We start from the raw sequence: 19250 nt of genomic DNA, 5'->3' as shown, positions 1-19250 counted from the left end.
CCATTGTTGCCGTCACTTCTTGGCGGCTTATATATACAAGAATACCGCATATCTAGTAACCTCTCGAGACTTCAGAAAGGGACGTGAACGTTCGAGAATATGACGTGTTACTAGAGTCACGTGACCCCCGCTGTTGTAACAATACCATGAAAAAGTGATCAGGTCATGAACTAAAAATTCACAATTGTATTGAATAGGTAAACTCGTTTCTCTGTGCCGTCGATAGCGTGACTTTGTGATCTTTGTTCTCTCACAGCATTGGCTGGCCGTGACATATTGACATCGTTAATTCAACCACCAAATGATATAACACTCTTTGTTCCTTTCAACACTAATGCCATATGTTGCTACAGTATCTATTCAACTATAGAGAACAAAGAAACAATGCAACTATAACAAGACAACTGCAACGATTTTCTGGGTCACGTGTTTATATTAAAACTGCATAGGAACTATATAAACAAAATCTTTTAAAAATTTAACTAAAAGCAATGAGAAAAAATGTGGCATGTTTGACTATCAGAAAAGGTATGGATCAGCGGTAATTCTGAAGACTTATAACGCTAATATCCAGGTTTCGATATCAATGGTGTTACAGCACAAGTGGCCCAATGTGTAGTTTTGCGCTTGGAAATAAAGAAACCTTTCTACCATGTTTGTTCGAAGAGCTAAAAGAATTTGAAGCATAATTACAAATTTTGCTTGCTATATTATACTACAGTTGCAAAACTTCAGTTTCCATGAAACAGGCAACTCAAGTTTCAACAAAAGTTTGTTATTGTTACGAGTGCTACTGCAATGCAATGCAATATTTCAAAACATGCCAATACTGAAAACACGATCTATAAATAGTATAATCTCTATTAGAACTATTTTGGAGGTTTCTAAAGAATAAGCTAATTTAGTAAGCAACTTGTCTCTTTTGCAATTGCACTATGCATTTTTTACATATTTTTTATATGAACTCAAAATCTGTGCTTAAACAAATAATAATGTATATAAAAAAGTTATAATATATAAATTTAGATTTGTGTCCTTTATTCCAAGTATTAACACTAACACTAGTAATAGTAACGGTAGGTATTGTTTCAATAATTTGATTAAGGGGCCTTTAGGCAATAAATTATTTTGACCATCATAAGGCCAAATACATCCCTGATTACCTGTTCTAATAACGAAAAATTAGACAAAATACATTAAGTTAAGCCCAAAATGGCTCAATAAAATATTTGTGCTGCTTCCCTTGTTTGTATACAAATAGTGAGTTAACATTTCACGCTATAATACGTTATATTGTCATGGCAGACTGTATGAGATCATGTTTTCGGAGGTGCTTAGATACACCGAATTTCGCAGGTGGATACGGCACGTTGGAAGAAAGTTCCGATTTAATAATTTTAGACACAAAACATATGGGTAGGTGATTTATTTTACTCTCCAAATATTTATGTTATCATGAAAGAAAATCACGGTGGCATACAATTATACATTACCATTGCATAGCACTCTCTACTTCTGTTTCTAAGTATCTTGACCGTTCGTTGGGATATTGACTCTGATATTAATATTACTAATAGTAATACTAATTAGTACTGCTGTAGAATTAAAGTCGGTAAACTTGAAGTTGAAGCCCAAAAGATTATAGTTGAGCGTAGTAATAATAGCAATACCTATATCACATACAACCTAGTAGTAGTAGGAAATCTAGAACTATAGAACCAAGTTTTTGCTATAAATAAAAAAAATACCTAGGGTTTTTTATTTAACTTTAAAGTTTAAAAGATTTTGAATTAAAATTTAAAACCGAAATGTCACTGCCAGTGTAACCTTGCAAGTTGTAGGTGGTAAGTAAATCACATAATTCGTAATCTGCTGACATGGGACTCTTACTCTTAGTAAGAGTCTTACTAAAAGTAAAACTCTAGTAAGAGTCTTAGCCTTATGCAGGTTATGGACCATCCGTTTAACACACTCGTATATCTTATAAGTGCTTTGTGAAGTTTTGATTTCAGAAGTTAAGATGTAAACATGTTTGGAAAAATGTCGAGACAAACTACTGGAATAATAAAGTAGCTTAAGATATATAAAGTATGAGGTGAGATTTAAAGTTCTGAATTTATTTTATGTAGAGAGAGGAAGAATTAAAACAGTTGATTCAGATGTTTAAAATGTCTAGGGGTTTATTAAGTTTCCTAAGACAGTAAGAGTTTGAGTGCTGAAGAAAAGGTTAGAAGTACAAACTTGAATTAATTATTAGGACTAAAAGATTTCAGTTTGGAAATATAAGTGCAAATTTGAACTTAAGCACATTTTTTATGTTATTTTCAAGATATGTGTTCATCGAATGATTTGCTGTGTTGTGTGTTTGTTGAATTACCTTAAAATTGTATTGGGTAAGTATATGAGTGTAATTTGATGCATGTGCTGAAAGTGAAAGGCTCCATTTATATGTAATTTATCATGGTATTTAAAAAGATTTTGGTAAAGCTCTTCACAAAAAGTTACTCAATAAGTTAGGTTCCTATTAAGACAATTATATAAACAATAGAAATAGAGAGAGGAGGGGCTTCTCCTTGGGCTTGACAAATTTATTGAAATCTCTGCAAATCAAGAAGGTAGGAGATACAAGTTTTTGACTCTTGCTTATAATTATTTTTATTTTGTTTTTCAAATTATTTTTTTTATATTAGAAAATTATGAAATGAAGAAGTTGGAGCTCTGTGTTATGTGACATAGAAAAATTAAAATAGATAAATATTTTAATGTTTCTTTTGGAAATTAAGTTAAAACTTAGATAATATAGAAATTTGAATTATAAGCTATATTTTCTAGCCAAATGTATTGGCATATATTGATAAAAAAGTTGATTTTTGAATGTAATACTAGAAGATTGTGACATGTGGACTTTGACCCACCCAAAGCTGAGGTTGTTGTGAAAAAGTCAAATGAACAGGTTATTCAGCAATCCACATTTTCTTTTTGCAAATTATGAATAATAACTTGCTGTAGCTTTTTTTATTAAAGTTATTTTGCTCTAAGTATTACTGGTTACATTTAATGCTTGTAATAAATAAGATATATATTATATTAAAACTATGATATTGTTTAGTTAAGGTAAACATGAATAACAGGAATCACTATGGCTAGTTATGTAACTATTGATCACTAGGCTGCATCCTCACATCTATATGATGTGTATAAGTAGAAAATAGGCACAGTTGTGTGCAGTCATACCAGAAGTAGTAGCAACAGCCGTTGTGTCATGTATGAGTTCAATTGATATGTTTCTGAAGTTGAATAAGTTTGAGTTGTACCATAGCTATGGTCAATCTCATTACTCATTGATAAAAAAGAAAAGATTACCTCAAGAATTGGAGGTGAGTGCTACCAGCCAGTTGTCTTTCCTCAGGTTGGCAATTTAAAATTAGTGAGAGAGAGCTTAAGAGCTTTTCCATAAATGAAAAAGAAAGTAATATAATGCTCCAGCAGCTTAAAGAGTGAGCATAATTGGTTTTATCAGGAATTGAACACACGATCTTCAAATCATTAGGCAACCACCCTAATCAGTAATCACAGTGCCATGCTAGCCCAAAGCTGAACAAACTCATATTAATAAAGAAAAAAAAGATATAATAATGACAACATTTTGATTACTTGGATAGTTTGAATAATCTAAAATGGTACTAATCAGAATCACTAATTATAATTGTTTGGTTATTAATTGATAATTTTACATAACTCTTATCAATGCTGTTGATTAATGGAGTTAATCACCCAGCTTTAATAAGAAATACTAATAGGTACATTGTTTGTCAAAATAAGATGTTATTCACAGTAATGTGTAATGTTAATTGTAGTTCCATAACTGAAGGTTACTAGCAATAGTCTAATTGTGAAAAATTTCTGGGAAACAGTTAGAAATTGTTTCTGTGAAATTACTGATTAACCCTTTGGATGCAATAATCAGGTTTAGCTGACTTGACATTTATAGCCATTTGGTGCAACAAGTGGATTTACCCTCCTGGTGTCACAAAAACTTTTGTTCATAGTGTAACAGTTTTGCTTAAGCTTATGAATTACACACTGGGCATTTTCAATTCATTTAACATTCTATTTCAATGTGATGCTCCATTTTTCTGCATATATGAACAAACTTGCAAATGGGGTTAAAATAGCTGAGTGTAGTGTTTATAACTTAATAGCTATTTTATGTGTGCTATTTTGTAGTGTTATGTATCTGGTCGTTTGTTAATTTCCCGTAGAAATTCTTTCCAAGAAACTTCAGCAATACAAGTCCTTTCTTAATTGAAACTAGTTTATTCTTTCTCGATACAACTTTGCAATACACAGAATTTCTACAGTCAATACGTTTGCAGTCTCGATAACAAAACACACTTTATATTACATTGCCTACTGCTCGCTTGACTCAATTATCTCAATTATTTCTCTTCAATCTATCTTCAGCTTATATACTAAAAAAGAGGGCATCTAGCAAATGCTAGGACATTCGTGAGGTTGCCCACTAAGTCACAATTCTTCTAGAAACTCCAGCACGTATGTTCCCAGCATCACGTGACTTTTGCTGTCGTAACAGTAGTTTGAATCAGTGTTTTTAATTGTTTTTTCATACTTGACAGTAATAATTAACCAAATGAGTTTTAATAGTAGTAAAACAGAATAAATGGTTGAAATTTATAACAAAAAATTGTTATGAAGAAACTATAGTAGCTTCAGGACTTATTTCAGGATTATTAGTTGAGTTTCCTGATTTTTTTTAACACATCACTAGGATTTAAATCTTCTATGGAACCTCTGGAATTATATTAAAAAATTAATTCATGGTAGTGTGATTTCACAATCATGAAATCCCTGTGGAATAAGACACTATTCATAAAAGTGAGATTTGATTATGTAGTTGTAAACGTTTGTAAGGTATTTTATTTTATTTTTCAGGTCAAGATGTGGTGCTTGTGAAAAATGGACATAGAATTTGTGGAAGTGGTGGAGCCCTTGCAAATTATCCGGTAGTACAAAATAAAGCTTATTATGAAGTAAAACTACAGCAAAGTGGTGAGGATTTTCTATGCATGTTTTTTAAGGGTACATGTGAATATAGTTATAAAATAGCTAAAGAAAGCAAGGTTATTAATCTGTAAAAGGTTGTCTACTAGATATCACATTTTGAATTTCTAACTCTGTAGAGTCCTTACAAAAACACCAAGGTTGAAGAAAGGAAGAAATGTCTTTCATAAAGCTTAAATAGGGGTTCACTTTCTTTCAGAATTAAAATAAAGTTAAAGATGGACTAAAATTTGAAAAGAAGAATAAACTTCAAGATTTTGTAATTTTCGATAAAGCTTCATATTTTTGAAAAACTGTTCCAAGGAGTAGGTTTTCTTTGAAAGTAATATAAAATCAACTAACTTTCTGTTTGTGACTATGGCCAAATTATCTGACTAGAATTACATCTACTGGTATTAAAAATTAGTTCTTTGTGTTCTATATTTTCAGTCAGTTTGTGAAAACTTACTTAATTCTCGTGAGATTCAAGAATTACTTGAGATTAAATTATTAAGACAAGACCAGGAGGAATTAGACAGAAAACGGAAAGGCCAAGAAGAGCAAAACATAAAGTTAAAAGAAGATCTAAAAGAAAGTTATGAAGACAAAAGACAGAAAATTAAAAGAAATCAAGAAGAAATTTTAAGAAAATTAACACCGGAAAGAAACAGATAAGAAAATTAGAAGAAAGAGGCATATCATCTAAAGAATTAAAAATAAAATTCCAGTGCTAATATAATCTTAGCAATAAGAGTATTTATGCAAAAAATCAATTTAAAAAACAGCCTGGTTTATCACTATAAAATGAACTGGTGGTTTTGGGTGTGTGAACTTTTAACATAATGAATTACATGTATCAGAGTAAAAGTTATATAATGTCAATGAAATAAATGTTGTAATCCCAGTATTTGTATTCAATAAAACCTTTTACCTGCAGTTAATAGAGACTCAGGGAAACTGGTTATACACATAGTAAATAACAGTGCATTGTTTCACTTCTTGAATTCATGGTCACCCTCTTCAACAGTTGAATTTCTTTTTCAAGTATATTACAAGTTCTATTTTATATTTCACCAAAATAATACCCCACTTTTTTACAGCATGTTTTATGGTTCATTCATTTGCAGGTTCTTTTAAATTATGTTGTGAAAATAATCCAATAATTTGTTTGCACAGTGGAAAAAGTTACTTTCTATTTCCTCCTTTAACATTTCTACAAGCTTGAATAGTTGTACATTGTCATAACTTGTAGGCCTACTTTACAAATGATGTTCAAACCTCTCTCTAACGATACTAGTAAAAACATAATATCAAGTTATTAGTATAAAGTAACTTAATAAGCGCAATGGCAAATGCAGATTCAAATGCTTCATGAAAACGTACTGATTGGTTTAACTGTATTTTGAGATAACTCTACACTCTTAACTATATCTTGACTATCTTTCAACTGACTACTCTTGAACAACTGTATCATATTCATAATCTAGCTTTGAATGCACAAAAAAACTTGACATCAACTTAGAACTTTCTAGGCATTCTAAACCTATCTTAACATTATACAGCCTCTAGCTAACAAATTATAACATTAAAATATAGCTTATAACAGTGTCGTACATGCCTGTGCAAAGCCTGTAAAAAGTTGAAAATATGGTTAATAGCATTTTGTTGGTTTTTCTCTACAAAAATGAAAGTTGGTTGATAAATATAAACATATTACTTTATGACATTTTCAAACAAAATTTTATATAAAGTTAATAAACTTTATTACAGTAAAAAAAAAACAACTCACAATTAAAATATTAAAAAAATTATTACTTTTGGCTATAGAACTGCATCAGCTATCAGTTAGTTAAATACATAGTAGGCTTGAGACCTTTAATTGACTGCAACTGCCTGTTGGATAAAAAGGGGGTGATGTTTTAGCTTCTATACTACGGTCTACTTCAGATCACTATAAATATTTGTGTATGTTAACTGATACTGGTACAGCTAGAGTTGTTTGATAATTTGTTAATGAAAGGTGAAAAATTGCCTCCAAAGATGAAGAAAGTGTTCCAAGTAGTAAGTAGACATAAAGTTTCAACAAGAAGGAATGATCTGAGCAGTGAGTAGACATAAAGTTTCAACAAGAAGGAATGATCTGAGCAGTAAGTAGACATAAAGTTTCAACAAGAAGGAATGATCTGAGCAGTAAGTAGACATAAAGTTTCAACAAGAAGGAATGATCTGAGCAGTAAGTAGACATAAAGTTTCAACAAAAAGGAATGATCTGAGCAGTAAGTAGACATAAAGTTTCAACAAGAAGGAATGATCTGAGCAGTAAGTAGACAAAGTTTCAACAAGAAGGAATGATCTGAGCAGTAAGTAGACATAAAGTTTCAACATACTGCAAGGTTTTTTCAGTCAATAAACCTATTGACTTGTGGACAAATGTTCTCAAATAACAAACTTCTTATCTTATTTGGAGTAGATGGAGTTTTCCCACTGCAAATTGTCCCATAAATCCAGCTAGTTCCTATCTTTTTGATGTCTGGTTATCCTTTTGTCATTCCTTTGATCTGGTTGGACATGGATACTCATCCTTAGGATATTGTCTCTGTGGTGTATTTATTTACATCATCTGGAAAGAGTATTTATTCTTTACGTGCTTTTTTCGGCAGTTCCTGATAACATGTTATTTAGTTGTTTATCTGCAACTTCAGAGGATTCGAGTTCCATAGCCAACTACAGAGTTTCCTTTAAAGATTTACACATATTTTGCTTCAACCTAATTTTTCATATTCTCATCCGTTATGGCATCTGTAAATTGGTCACATGCAAAGAAATCCATCATTTCACATGGAACATTTGGTTAAGGTAATTGGGCAAGCCTTTACAAATCGTCTACAAGTTTGGCAAGGGTTTTTTCTTTTCATCATACTCTGTCGTGGAACTTTGGTCTGAATACATCTTTATGATGTGGCACTCCGAACCTTTTGGATAAGGCATTTACCAATGCTCAGTAGTTGTTACAATTCTCAGTTGGAAGGTTATTTAATGTTTTCAAAGCTGATCCTGATAAATGGACAGCAATATATAACTTGTTGTTCCCTATGTTACCCATTCACTGAAGGAGCTTGATATGTTTCCATCATAGTCTGTTTGTTTCTCAGTTGAGTAGTGTTGAATTGGCTAGCTAAATTCTGGAACTGGATTTGAAAGTGACATGGTTGGAGTGGTGCAGGAAGATCCTTCAGTAACTGATGGCAGACCAATACAATAGTGGTAATAGGTGTGAATCAAATAAGTTTTCTTATTCATATTTTATGATAGATGATGTTTTAGATTGGAATTCTTTGGCAGATGCAGAAAGAGGTGTGTGTTGCAGATTTGATCTATCCGTTTATTGACCTTTTACTGAATGTTTTATTCTATCATCAATTTCGTTTTGTACTTCTTTGATTTTTTTAATTATTTCATTTCCAGTCTTTGAGTATTTCACTGATGTCTTTCTGGAGTTCAGTTTTATTATGTAACCCCTCTGTGTACATCTCCAATAGCTTCATAGATGTTTCATCAGGTTTATTTTTAATTCTTTAAGTATTATGTCTCTCATAATTCTTCTCTTAAATTCTCACTTCTTACCTCTTGATGTTTTAACTTTCTGTCTTTCTTTTTGATCTTATTTTATTGCTCTGTCTCTTTCTGTTTGTTTTTCTTTTCTCTAGCAAGTTTCCTGTCTTGCTCTGTGATTGTGTGGTCCTCTTGAAAGTTGAAATTTTGTCAAAGTTCTATATAATTTTCCCCCAAATAATTCAATTTCTGTTGTAGGTGGGTTCTTTCAAATTATTTGATAAATAATTTGATCCAATCCAATTAACAATAACAAATTAGTTTTTCTTCCTTAATAATTGCTACAGACTCCATTCACTTATAGTTGAAGGCCTAAGTGCACAAGCATTATTTGAAGAGAAATTCTGAGACTGTAGTAAGTACATCTAATTTACAAGTATACTTGTTTACAGAATTTCCTTACTAATAGATGCAATAAATCTTACTTTTAACACTGAACTGTGAACAACAACTTTTCTGACACTGAACTTATAAACTCTCTGAATACTCAATAACTTCTCATTCATTACTCACTACTTATTATTAACTGGTTTCTTTTATTTATAAACAATGTGCCCTTTCTCTACATACTGCCTAAAATTACTAGTTTACAACAATGTGAAATCCATCATGAAATATGTCTGTATTATTCTATATGAAATGAAGTACGTTGTAGCTGCAAATTTATGTTGTTGTTTTTTGTCACCTTAATAACATAATTTATATAGCATTAAAATTTGTAAGTATTGGTTTATTGATCTTTTCATTGTTTATGAAAATCAATAGGTACATTTATCACATTGTTAAAAAGCTGGCATTTTTTAATTAGATATAAAATGTTGCTTCATAGGGCACATTTACCCCATGATCAGAAAACTTTAGGTTCTAAAAGTACCAGTACCTGCCACAACTTCCACCAGAACACACATTCATTGTGGAAAAAGTAAATTTCTAGTTTATTTAACACTAATGAATGAAGTTACACAAGTAACAAGCTAAAATGTAATGCAATGCAAAAACTGATTTTACACTTTAGTCAACATTAAAAATATGTTTATGCAATTGCAAATTGGAAACATAAAACTATTAAAAAACCATTAAATTTACACTTTATTTAATGCTAATGTAGTCCAAGTGCTGAAAGTAGGTGCTGCCAGACATTTGCTTTCTCTTTAGGAAGTAGTTCAAAATTAGAGACAGTAGCAGATAGCTTATAGCTTTAGTAGCTTTGCCATTGTAGAGAAACAAATATAACACCCTTGTGATTATCAGGGAATGCAAGTTTGGTGGCAGTGGGAATCAAACCTATGATCCTTGAATCACAAGGCCATGCTAGTCCAAAGCTGAACAAACTTGCAGTAAGAAATAGAAAAACTTGTACTGTTAAAAAATTTGGATAAAGTTTCGATACCTAGGCTGAGTGCAGATAGCCCATTATGAAGTTGACAACAAACAAATATAATAGTAATACTCCAATTACTTGGATAGTGGAATAATCAGAAATAATAATAATTCAAAATCTTAATTTCTATTAGTTGATTATTTTTGCTTAATCAATTATTTTTCTGCTTTTTCTGTAGCTAGATTTTACTGACACTTAAATTAAAATATAGTACAGTGAGTAAGTGTGTGTTTGTATGTGTATATAATATTTTGATTCTCTATCTTGGCTAGGTTTATTTTAGCTGAGAAATTCTGTTTCTATATTTTCCATGTTTTTATTATATTTTTTTTCCAAGTATTTTTTTTTTGCTTGTTGAAATACATATAAAAAAAGAATTTTTGCAAATGGAAATCGGTTATGTAATCTTGTAGACATATAGAAAACTAGATATTTGTCATTCAAATTTATGTAGATAATCATAAATGTTGTTTGTATATGAAATGATCAAAATAGCTGTTTTAATGCAGTAAATGTATTTTCAAAATTAAAAGCTCTAATTATTTATAAGGATTATACATAATTTTGCTTCTGTGTTATAAAGGTGTTTGGGGTGTTGGTCTTGCTACTCGTATGACGGATCTTAATCATGTTCCACTTGGACATGATAGTCAGACATGGGTCTTGACAAGTGAAGGAACAATTACACATAAAGGAGAAGTTTTACATAAACTTGTGGAAATACCACAAGAAGGTGATGTACTGGTAAGAGGAGTTACCACTAGATATTCTTATACAAAGTTGCTTTATATAAAGATATAAATTAATTACATATTCAGAAAGACTGATTACCTCTTTATGTACACAGAGCATGGTTGTAACTGTTATGCTAAGCCTTTTTCCTTCTTAAATCATTGAAGCAATTGTGTGTGGTTTTGTATTCATGATTAATATCCATCTGTAAGATGGCCATTCATTTAACCAGTCATTCTAATGTATATTTGTCTTTAATCCAAGACTTCTTTCCATATTTGACAGTGCTGTTGTGTAATAATTTAGAACAAAAAATTCCCCTCTGATTTTAAATGTCATAAACACTCTTTCTTTGTTTGTGGTTATTTTCATACTTATTTATTTCAATGAATGATGACTGAGTATATAAATATGTTGAAGCTTTTCTACATGTTTCTGTTATTTCATTGTAGTATATAACATAAATTCTTGTTTGCTATTTCTGAAGAACGTATGCTGTTCTTGTTTTAACATTTAATTGATTTGTAGCTACCACATAACAAAAGTATACTTCACTCCCTATACTGATTTCAGCTACTGTATAATAAAAGTATACTTTATTCCTTACGCTGATTTCAACTGTTGCATGATAACAGTCCACTTCATTCCTTACACTGATTAAAGCTACTATATAACAAAAGTACGCTTCATTCCTTACACTGATTAAAGCTACTATATAACAAAAGTACACTTCATTCCTTACACTGATTAAAGCTACTATATAACAAAAGTACACTTCATTCCTTACACTGATTAAAGCTACTATATAACAAAAGTACACTTCATTCCTTACACTGATTAAAGCTACTATATAACAAAAGTACACTTCACTCCTTACACTGATTTCAGTTGTTGTATAATAACAGTCTACTTCACTCCTTACACTGATTTCAGTTGTTGTATAATAACAGTCTACTTCACTCCTTACACTGCTTTCAGCTACTGTATAATAAAAGTACACTTCATTCCTTACACTGATTTCAGTTGTATAATAACAGTCTACTTCACTCCTTACACTGATTTTGGATGTTGTATAATAACAGTCTACTTTATCCCCTACACTGATTACAGCTACTGTATAATAACACTCTACTTTACTGGGTCACTTTGAGTGCAAGGTGATTTTCATGTTAAAAATAAAAATACTATATTGGCCTGATTATAGGACAATCTCGAATATAAGGCGACCCCCACTTTCAGAAACCATTGGAAAAAAAAAAATTGAGTGTCATAACGTCCTTTTTTAGGTATGCAAAATCAATACTATAACTAAACAGCCTGCAGGTGGATTAGTTACAAGAATTAACAATGACCTGGCATGCATGCATAGATAGATGCTATCTGGACATTCAGAAATGCAACAGGCTAGAGTAGGGGAAAGGGGCCTGTTGTCGGCCACGATTATAAGGTGACTATGAATTTTACAGCCTGATTATTAATCAAAATACATCGCCCTATAATCGAGCCAGTAGTACTTTTTTTAAGCTTACAGTTTTTATATTTCATTTACATAATTTTTAGAACCTCATAAATGAATACCAAGTTTTCTTGTTTTTGTTTTTAGTAAAACTTTATACTATGTTATTTTTCCTATTCTAAAACCATATGGGCTTGGTCCATTTGACTGACCTTTTAACCACTATATAACAAAAAAGTATGAAATAAATCTAAACTACCCCATTTTCTTTCTAAACAGATAGTTATGCACTATTTATTTTTACAGCCAAAGCTAATACTTTTCAAATCTTCCAGTAATTTAGACTTAATGCTTTACAGCTGCACTTAGAGTATAGTGGAAGCAATTTATCACAGTAGAGCAGCTTTATGTAAACAAAGGATTGAGTTACCAGCATGATTGTTCAAATTACAATCATGCTGAGCTTGGGATGCGTGTGTGTGTGTGCACACACAATTACAAGTATTTTATAATTTTGTTTTATTTAAGTTTTCTTACCTAACTTCTAATTTTAATGCTTCATTTACTTTTATAACAACAAATAAAAAATATACATAAAAAATACAGAAATTTAGTCCTTACATGTGGGTCTGTAGTTTTTCAAGCTTTTGATCTCAATCTTGAAAAAATATAACTACTTTTTGTTTGTGTTGTTGGTAGTACTTTACGTAAATTATCCAAAAAAATATGGTTACTCTAAAACTTATAACATAACTGGCTTTCTAATTAAGATATAAGTTAGTTACAATTATTTCATCAGCTGGTTGAGGTGGTCTCAGAAATAGCAACAATGAACTGTAGGTCAAAATAATTTAAAATCATCAGAATGAGCTAGCCTTATAGAAAATACAGTAAATTAAAACATTTTCTTTGTGTTGATTTATAAATAATACACCAGCAAATGTCAGAATTATTTGCATTTTTTGAAAGACAGGATGTGATAGGATGGCATGGTTTGTAGGTTTGACTTTTTGGTTTATATTGTGGTCAAATGAGAGTTGGACGCTATACATTTATATTACATCTTAGCAATATCTAAACTATAAGTGTGTAATTTGTGCAAGACTCAGAAGGTCATGTAGGGATAGAACGAAAATCTAAAATGGGCAATTCAGAATGAAGGAAGTATTACATGGTATAGACAAGTAAAGAGTGAGAATTTATTTATTTCCTTTTGACATTAAGAAATTATAACTTGTATTAAAATTTGGGTTACAAACTATATTTTGATGCCAAGTTTATTGCAGTACATTGATGATAACGTAGGTTAATTATATTTAGAATGTAACTCCTTACCTAGATTGTGGCATATGCACTTTGACCTACCTTTATACATAGGGTTACTCTTTTGTCAGATTATTACTGGGATTAATCGTTATTTAATGAGTTTTTTTTTAATTTTAATTTTCAAGGAAACTCAATCCTTTTCGTTTGACTTTGAAGGTAAATTTTTTTTATTAAAATGTTATATTCTGATATGATATCTTACCTCCTCTCACAAAAAGCTTTCTTGACTTGTGCTGCCCTTTATAGGTGCAAGTCTTCACTCGCTACTAGAATTGTTATTCTCACTTATTACTGCATATTAACATGCAAATGATCATGCAGTAACTCTCTGCCAGTAGGAGTGTGACATTACCCCTATAGTAACTAGTGCCCTCTCTAATCATGCACTTTTCAATTGGCAGTTCTACTGATTAGACACCTTTTTTTGCTCGTGGTTTAATTCCCTATGATGCCAGGTTTTGGACTGGAGATGCAACCACAAAATTGTGGCCCCTCTTCCTACCATTTACTGAATGTTGGTCTCCAGTGAATCTGGTGTTGGTTTTAGCTGGACAAAACATACGACTTCCCACTTGTGTAAGGCTGGGTACCCTCCTTCTACCATGGACTAAACAACCAAATTCCCAATGCCACCAGGTTTTGGACAGGAGATGAACACCCATCTGGAATCTCCTCCTTTCTACCATCTGCTGGTTGTTAGTTCCTGGTGGATCTGGTGTTAGAAGTGCACACATTTGGAGATGGGAATTCCTCTTCCCTGCTGGTACCCATTTTTTGAGATGAAGGGTAGAGGACCCTCTTCTTATCATGGACATAATGTACAATTCCAGATACTGCCAGGTGTTGGTTGAGGTCGAATTCATATTTACAATCTGTCATGCCCTAGCCACTCTACACTAGGAGGTTCCATTATTTCTGTATTTTTTATTTGGGACCCTTCCAGTTTCCTGCCCTTTACCTTTTGCCAACACATTACTAAAGGGTGAAAAGTATACCTGGCTCAGATGTGGTACGGTCTCCCATTGGGGTGTTGTTTTCAATTCCTTATCACACTTCATGGTCTTCCTTGTCACTTCCTAAAGGGGGGATCGCCTTTTCACTGGCCCTCCTTCAATTCAGTGTTGGATTCTAGCTTTTTGTGGGAGGAGGTAAGGTATCATATCAGAAGTTAACATTTTACAAAACTGAAAATGTATTTCTGATAGATACTTACTTCTGGTGTGAATTGGTTTTGTTAGTTATAACCAATCTCGAAATGATTAACATGTGCATGAATAGAGAGAGCACTAGTTACGATAGGGTTGGTGTTGCACTCCTATTGGTGGAGGATTGCTGCATGATCATTTGCATGTTAGTATGTAGTAATAAGTGGGAGTAACAAGGCCAGTGGCAAATGAAAATTTGTGGCAATTGAGGGTAGTACTAGTCAAGAAAGTTTTTTGTTAGAGGAGGTAAGTAACTATCGGAAATTCATTCTCTGTTTAGAAAAATTTTAACTTTTCCATGCATTAATGCAAAGTTTATATGAGCAACCTACCATCATGACAAGTAAAAAGTTAAAGGCTTCTATCCTGTTGCTAGTAAAAGCCATTAACCAAGTAAATCAGTTTATTTGCCTATTAGGCCTGGGTTGCAATTAGTTCAATATATGTATAATTTTATATAAATTATTTGGATGTTATTAGATACTGACACTTCTTTAACCTTCTTGGCATTCTTATATTTGTGAATATTTTGCACCATAGGTGGCACTTTTTGTTTTACAAAATTTTGTTTTCCCTTATTATGAAATTAAATTTACTTGTCATGTATATTAACAAAACAGGTTGCAACCATTCATATTTTTCTTACATGCACTGCAGCTCAAAATATTGCTCAAAACTTTATAGACAGATGCAGTACAGTAATAACATGTTTAATCTACTCTCTTCTTTGTCTAAACATTCTCTCAAGCAAATACTTGAATTGTTATTTGATTTTCAGTATCACTTCAGGTAAATATGTAAATGAAATATTGATTAATAATGTAAACTAGGACTAAATACAAGCCATTCAACAAAGAAATTATAAAAATCAATTAATATATAACAGGTTTCTTGGATATTTTATATCAGAAAATTGGAAGAGAGAATCAGTCACTTTACCTTAGGTAAAAACACTGTCAATATTCTTAAAACTTTTTGTTAATAATGATCTTTTGATACAGGGTATCACTTACGATCATGTGGAGATGAACTTTTACCTCAATGGGAATTCTCTTCATAGCCCTATAACAGGAATTAAAGGAGAGATGTATCCTGTGTTGTATGGTAAGTTTCATGTTATTGAATTGATTATGATAATGAAAGATGAAATGTCTATACAAATCTCCTTCCTCATGGTATACTGAAATAATGATGATTAAAAATTCTATATTTGTTAGTTTTATTTTGTGAATTTTTTTAAGTCCACAGAAAAAAATGTTACATGGTTTAAACTTGAAACTTCTAATAGTTGTATATTCAAGATTTCAGTAATAACAAGAGTGTGTGCCACACACACAGTGCTTGAAATAGGGCAGAATGCCATTCCACTTGTTTTCAGGAGGGTCTAAAACCATCTTGCCACCATTTAGTTGGTTATAAGCTTTTCAGAATAGAGAATACAATAAGTATTTATGGCAGTAAGAAAATGGGGAGAGAAACTTTATTTTTTTTAAATGTCATGTAAGAGTGAGGCAGGAATGAGACAAAGTAGTACAATGGAGCAATGAACCCTCTTACTACAGGCTCAGTCAGTGTGACTGAGTTGTAACCACAAAGCAACTATCAGTTTCTATAACATAACTCTTAACAGTATACATCTGTTTATACTTAATTTTATTGTTTTATTGCCCTTTGAACTGTGTCTTAACTAATAATCCTGCCACACAAGTTGTAAATCAGTCAGTAAACATGCAGCCCACATTACTATATCAAATTACAGAATACATGAGCTACTTACAAGTATACCCCTTGAAGAATTTTTATTATTATTTTTCATTATTTTACCTAATCCAGCATAATAAGTTTGTAATCTTTACATTTCAGTTACTTTATAATAATAAATAAAGAATACACATGAAAGTGATATAGTACTCAGTTTTAAAAATTTCACAAACCTCTTTCCCCTCACTTCAAGCACTGCACACACACACACAAATCACAGTGTATAAAATCAACTTTCTTAAGCTAGCAGTTGTCCATAAGATTGGTATTTGAATTGGCACTTTTATGATCTGTTTGACTATAATATAATGTGCAGCAGTTTTATATCTAATCACTATGACTATTATTACACACTTATTTTTACTATAAATTACTAATATGGTAGAGGGCAGTGCACAAACTATACTATGGAAAGTACTGGCATCATTTTGAATTTCCAGTTAATAAGTATTAAAGTAAATTTCAGTAAAAGGAAAAATTATTGTTGTGGTACAAAACAAATAATTAAAATTAATTTTATAGAAACTCAGAAACCTTAAGTGTTATCTTTGAATAATAAAAAATGAATGTCTGGATTAAAAGATCTTGCTATCAAACTTATAAAATGCCTAATATTTGTGACAGTTATTTTAATTATTGAAGAATAAAACTGAAGTTACATTGAGACTTATAAGAATAAATCTATATTCATAAAATCACAGAGACAGTAGTTATATTGTTAAGTTGCAATTAATAAGGAAGGAAGTGTGTTGACAATAGTTACAAGTTTGGACGGTGCCAGTCAAAGTTAACCCAGTTCACAACTACAGTTAGTGATTCTCAAAGCAGTACTGAAGTTGAATCCTGACTGTCTAGCTAATAAGACATGCTGAATTGTATAATTAGAATTGAGATACATATACATAAAATTCAGTGAAGATAAATCTAAAGTAATAGTTAACTGTATTTCTAAAATCTTGTATAAGTACTACAATACAGTTTCAAACTGTAATCATTATCTTTAAACTGAGAAGAAAATTTACAGAGGAATAGTGTTATTAGTATAATATGGTTTATATTAAGCCAACTCTATGACTTTAGTATTCACTAGTTTAAACATAAGTTTTACAATTCAGTTATATTGGAAATAGCCAATAAATTCAATATTTCAATTTTTCATATAAATATTCTATTGTAGATGTTTACATTATTCAAGATATAAAAATGTTAATGCCTTATAGTGTTCTAAAGATGTGTTTTTGCCTGTACATCTTACAATTCCTTATTATAGAAGCTTAAGAAATGGCACATGATTATTAAATTTATCTGATTTTCTCTACTTTTTCAAGTTATTTTGATGTTGTGCACTTGGGATAAAATATTTTTTTTAAACCTGTAGCCATACAGACATTCACGTAAGATGACACTGTGTAAAAAGAAACGGGATTATATCTGTTAGCAGTGTCTGTAGAAGTCCTTGTTAAATACATGATTAACATAATGAAACTGTTAATATCTGTTTCTCAAGAGTGATGTGCTATGTTGTATAGTGACTGTCAAACAAACCACATTATATATTTCATCAGAACTTTCTTATGAAAGGTAATTATGAGAGGCATGTCAAAGTGTGCATGCTTGGCTACAGTGCATGGGTACTTAACATAGTATCTAGGCAAAGAAAGGCAAGCATATTGGATTATCTTATACCATTCTGCTCCAGAAATTGTACTGGTCGAAAAAAGAGAAAAATGTAGTTAATCACAGAATTAAATGAATAGGTTACAAATCTCCAAAAGATTTTTATATATTTATTTTTGTTCATCAGGTTGTGAAGCTTAGAACAAAAGTGTACACAGAGAATTAGAAATATGCATGCATAGCATCTTGAATGTTTAGATATAAAGTTCTTTGAAAATTGCATCTTTTAAGTAAATATTATACAATCAAAAATGAAAGAAATAAATAAAAAGATAAAATACAAATGAAAAAAATTATATTCTATAAGAAAGAAAAATGTTTGTTTAAACCATACAGGTTATTCTAAAATTACCCATTGCTGTGAACCATTTTTAAATTTTCTTCAAAACGTTCTTCATGGACACCATGCTCTGGTGATTTCACTACACAGTGCAGTAGATTATACATTGGACAAACAGGCCACTGACTGAGCATGTGAACATCTAAACAATATTAAACTGCAGAACTGAGAGACATCTATAGGCAACAACAGTTGTGGAAATCTTTTGATTCTCAGGGTTATGTGTGTTCTAACAGACATTCTTGAAAAATAACAAATAGAAAGGAAATTAAATTACAATCTAAGAACCTATCATTTACTTTAACATATTTTCACAAAGTATAAATATTCTCTATTCATTGTAGCCTGTGTTAATATGTTTTTCATACTACTCAATCAACTACTTTTGAAATGTTTTTATAAGGAATCTGTCATGTTAGTTTACTGCATGTCAGAATTTAAAATGTAATTCTTTGCCAATTGTCAAAATAAAAGGCTTTTACTTATATTTCTTAATAGTAAAAATGTATACTTTGTTGTTGTTGGGCTTAGGATTCTTCTACAGTAGGTGTCTGTGACTTGTTGGTGATAAATTTGATGATAAATACACAACATGCACTTCACTTGTTTTCAAAATAATATATATATTCGGAACAAGTTAAACATATGTACAATAAATTCTTCACACTATAGAGGTTACAGGCATATTGTTGCATCAGC

At 31.2% G+C, this 19250-nt stretch overlaps 1 protein-coding gene across 1 annotated transcript in view; it reads left to right on the top strand.

Moving 5' to 3' along the window:
- The first annotated feature begins 1083 nt into the window (after window positions 1-1083).
- Window positions 1084-19250, top strand: part of LOC106471495 (SPRY domain-containing protein 7-like) — a 22685-nt gene continuing 4518 nt past the window's right edge. The window contains exons 1-4 of the mRNA XM_013932096.2: window positions 1084-1416; window positions 4954-5070; window positions 10638-10798; window positions 15775-15877. Coding sequence (XP_013787550.1) covers window positions 1299-1416; window positions 4954-5070; window positions 10638-10798; window positions 15775-15877 — 499 coding nt within the window. The 5' untranslated portion in view covers window positions 1084-1298. The remainder of the gene's footprint in view (window positions 1417-4953; window positions 5071-10637; window positions 10799-15774; window positions 15878-19250) is intronic.

This window comes from Limulus polyphemus, unplaced genomic scaffold (genome assembly GCF_000517525.1).
Source record: "Limulus polyphemus unplaced genomic scaffold, Limulus_polyphemus-2.1.2 Scaffold4654, whole genome shotgun sequence".
Lineage (NCBI taxonomy): Eukaryota > Metazoa > Arthropoda > Merostomata > Xiphosura > Limulidae > Limulus > Limulus polyphemus.
The sequence above is the reverse complement of the archived record's forward strand: the minus strand, read 5'-3'. Positions and strand labels throughout refer to the sequence as shown.